Consider the following 3,710-nt stretch of genomic DNA (forward strand, 5'->3'; position numbering starts at 1 on the left):
GGGAGTCCAGAGACCAACAGGGGCAGATGTACCAGAGCCACGAAGACCTGAGCAACTTCACGACACTCAGCCACTTTTTGTATCAGTTACATGTACTTCATTTATACGTAATAAACACATTATTGTTCTTAAGAGTTGTAAATTTCATTTAAATAACACCCTGAGTCTGGATCTGATATTGGTACGCAACACTATAGTGATTAGCGAGTTTTTGTACGACGGCTAACGTCACGGACAATTTACTCCCACTCCCACATTTTCATAATTTTCGAATTGAGGCAACCTCTATTATCTATAAACCTTGGGTAAACACGAGGTCGGAGGTAAAGTGTGAGTAGGGTGCAGTTGTCCGAAAAATATATACAGTGAAAACTGTCTAAAGCGGACCCTGAATAAAACGGAAAACGATCCAATACGGAATTTTTCTATGGTCCCGGCACGTTCCTATAGTTTTATATAGACGCTCAACTTCAATAAAACGGAACGATTTTGTAAGTCCCTTGCTAGTAAAAACCTTGCATAAACCGGAAAAATGACATGAGCGTATCAAATCTAAACCAAAAATAAGGTATAAAATATAGATATGCCGGTGTACAATGTACATAGTTAAATAGTGATAGATAAAGAAGATAAAATTGTTCTATAGGTACATATTCGTAAATATAATATGTACATTGTAGTATTGTACATACAATGCATATTATCGCATCTTAAACGATACGAAATTTCTTCTTTGTAACTGTGAAACAGTCTTACACCAACAGTCGTACGTACACTTTTAATTTTATTTTATCTTCCGTTCATCGCATTAAATATTAAAATGCCAAAATATAAGTGTATTTCATTAAATGAAAAATATCAACTGATCAAATTTAATGAATTTTAATGAATTATATTATGTATTTAAAACAATAAATTGAGAAATATTCTTTGATATTTCTTATTCAATTGAATTAAATAATCCGAAATTTTTTTGTTAGTCCCATGCGATTCCGCTTTAGACAGTTTTGACTGTATTAAAATATTTTTATTTGTAAGGTAATAATGTTTTACTAAATGATAATTATTATATTATTTGATAATAATTTACAAGAAAAATTTCCAAAATCTAAATTCCAAGTATAATATACAATTTTAAGTTTGAACATTTACATTCCCAATAATATTATTACTCAAACTTTTTATAGCTAACATAAACAAGTTTAAGTTTCTTTTTATGCCTTATAAATCTGCCTTTATATTTTACTTTAATAGGTAGTATTTTTTTTATTTTTTTTTATTAATGATAAGGCTTCAACATTAAAGTCATTAGCCGGAAAACATGTTTACAAGTTATTTACAATCATCTTAATATTAATATTTAAATAAAGGAAGTACAGTATAATACAGGTATATGGTGTTAATGGTATAGGTAATAACAATATATAATTATTTAAATTCTATTATAGAGATTAGTTATTTTAAGGAATGTTATTAGGTGGTTAAAAGGTTAAGCGCCAAGCCAAAAAATTGAGTTTTGAATATAGTGCCACGTAGGGTCTATTAACCCGTCGAAGTGACTTGTAAATAGCGCCACGTAGGGTTTTGAAGCCCGTCATGCAGTACTTGTCTTTATCGCCACGTAGGGTCTCAAAAACCATCATTTTACATGTTTTCTTACGGAATTCAAATAGAGCGTGGCCTGCAGGGCAAGTTTGTAAAATGGTTCATTGAAATATCCCGGCGTTTTAATGATATGGCCAAATGTATAAATAGAAAATGTTTGGAAAATTTCCATCGTTTTCGATTAGTAATCGAACGATTATTTTATCAGTTTTAATAATATTATAAGTGGTAAACCTATTGTAATATTACGATACAACACAGTTGGTCGAGTAACGTGTTGCGGGATTGACATTTTATTATTTGTATGTTTTAAAATGGACGAACGCATAGTTAATTGGCTGAACAACAGTGATTTTGAATTTGATACAGATGAGAGTGAGGATGAGGTAAGAAATATTATAATCATTGTACTGTTTAAACATATAATATATTTATTTGTAAAATATAGGTCGATGATTCCGATATTGATCCAGATTATTTCCCAAACCATCAGCCTAATGAAGAACAAAATATAGGGAATTGTGACGATGATATTGAAAATTATGTCGACGAAAATGCTCAACTCATAGCTGATGAATTCGAAGATGATGTTAATGTCAATACGCCAAACAATGAAATTACATGGGGACCAGTAACTGGTAATCTAAATACAATAGCTTACAACCCACTTAATTTAGACGTTGGTATTAATCCTGATATTATTTATTCTATGGAAGATTGCGCTCCAATAGATTTTTATACCTTATTTTTTGATGAAAATGTACTAGATTTTCTAGTTTCTGAGACCAATCGTTATGCACACCAAATAATAAATTCACGTAGATTATCAAAATGTTCTCGTTTGAAAAAATGGACTCCTATTGACCGTACTGAGATGAGAAACTTTTTAGGACTTATTGTATGGATGGGATTAGTGAATATGCCAAGTTTAAGAGATTATTGGAGAACAGACTTCCTTTATAAAACTAGAGTGCCAGAAGTAATGAGTCGTAACAGATTTGAGTTGATTCTAGGAATGTTTCATTGTGGAAATAATGAAATAATTGAGCATGATAGGCTAAATAAAGTACAACACCTAGTTGATATGTTAGTAGCCAATTTCAATAAATGGTACATTCCTGAAGACAAAGTGTGTATAGACGAAAGTGTGGTTCCTTTTATAGGACGATTAGTTTTTAGACAATACCTTAAGAACAAAAAACATCGTTATGGAATTAAAATATTCAAATTATGTTCGAAAGATTTTTATACTTTGCGTTATAACATTTATGCTGGGAAAGAAGTAGTGAGAGAAAATGACGTATCTTACAAAATTGTATTAAAGTTAATGGAGCCATATCTTAACTTTGGACGAACCTTGTATACTGACAATTGGTATTCGAGTGTTAAGTTAGCTGAAAAACTTAACCTAGAAAATACACATTTGGTGGGAACTCTTAGGGCCAATCGTAAGAATAACCCGGAAAATGTAGTTAAAAAAAAATTAAAAAAAGGAGAGGTAATTGCTTCACAGAGCAACAACAACGTAGTTATTCTTAAATGGCGGGATAAACGTGACATTTTATTAATCACAACCAAACACTCTGACCAAATCATAGAAATACAAAAAAGGGACAAGATAATAAAAAAGCCACTCGTTGTCGAAGATTATAATACAGGAAAATCGTACATAGACCGTTCTGATCAAATGTCATCTTACAGTTCACCTTTGAAAAAGACTATTAAATGGTATAAAAAAGTAGCATTTGATATTCTTCTATCCACAGCATTGGTCAATGCATTATCATTATTTAAGTCTGTAACCAAAAATAAATCCATAACAATAACTACTTTCAAAGAAGAAATTATCAAGCAGCTACTATACAAACCAAATGTTCCTCAACCTATTTCACCAGGCTTAAAACACTTACTAGTTACAACACGACAAAAAAGAATGTGTAAGCTGTGTTATGCGCAGAAGTCGGAAAATCTTGGTAGATTAGAAGCTCAAAATAAAACAAGAAAAGTATTTACTTATTGTGAAGGATGTAAAATACAAATGTGTAGAGATTGCTTTATAAAAAAACACAAAAACGTATTGTAGACATTATTTAGTTATAATTATT

At 30.8% G+C, this 3,710-nt stretch overlaps 1 protein-coding gene across 1 annotated transcript; it reads left to right on the forward strand.

Annotated features, from left to right (window-relative positions):
• Nucleotides 1–1,919: 1,919 nt before the first annotated feature.
• On the forward strand, nucleotides 1,920–3,610 carry LOC112592890 (piggyBac transposable element-derived protein 2-like; the record flags this gene model as incomplete). The annotated part of the gene is made up of 2 exons (XM_025337052.1): nucleotides 1,920–1,991; nucleotides 2,054–3,610. Coding segments are annotated over exons 1-2 (1,629 nt in total), but the record flags the coding sequence as incomplete, so codon positions are not given.
• Nucleotides 3,611–3,710: the final 100 nt, after the last annotated feature.

The sequence above is a fragment of the Melanaphis sacchari genome, unplaced genomic scaffold (genome assembly GCF_002803265.2).
Source record: "Melanaphis sacchari strain LSU unplaced genomic scaffold, SCAv2.0 Contig1994_pilon_pilon, whole genome shotgun sequence".
Taxonomy (NCBI): domain Eukaryota; kingdom Metazoa; phylum Arthropoda; class Insecta; order Hemiptera; family Aphididae; genus Melanaphis; species Melanaphis sacchari.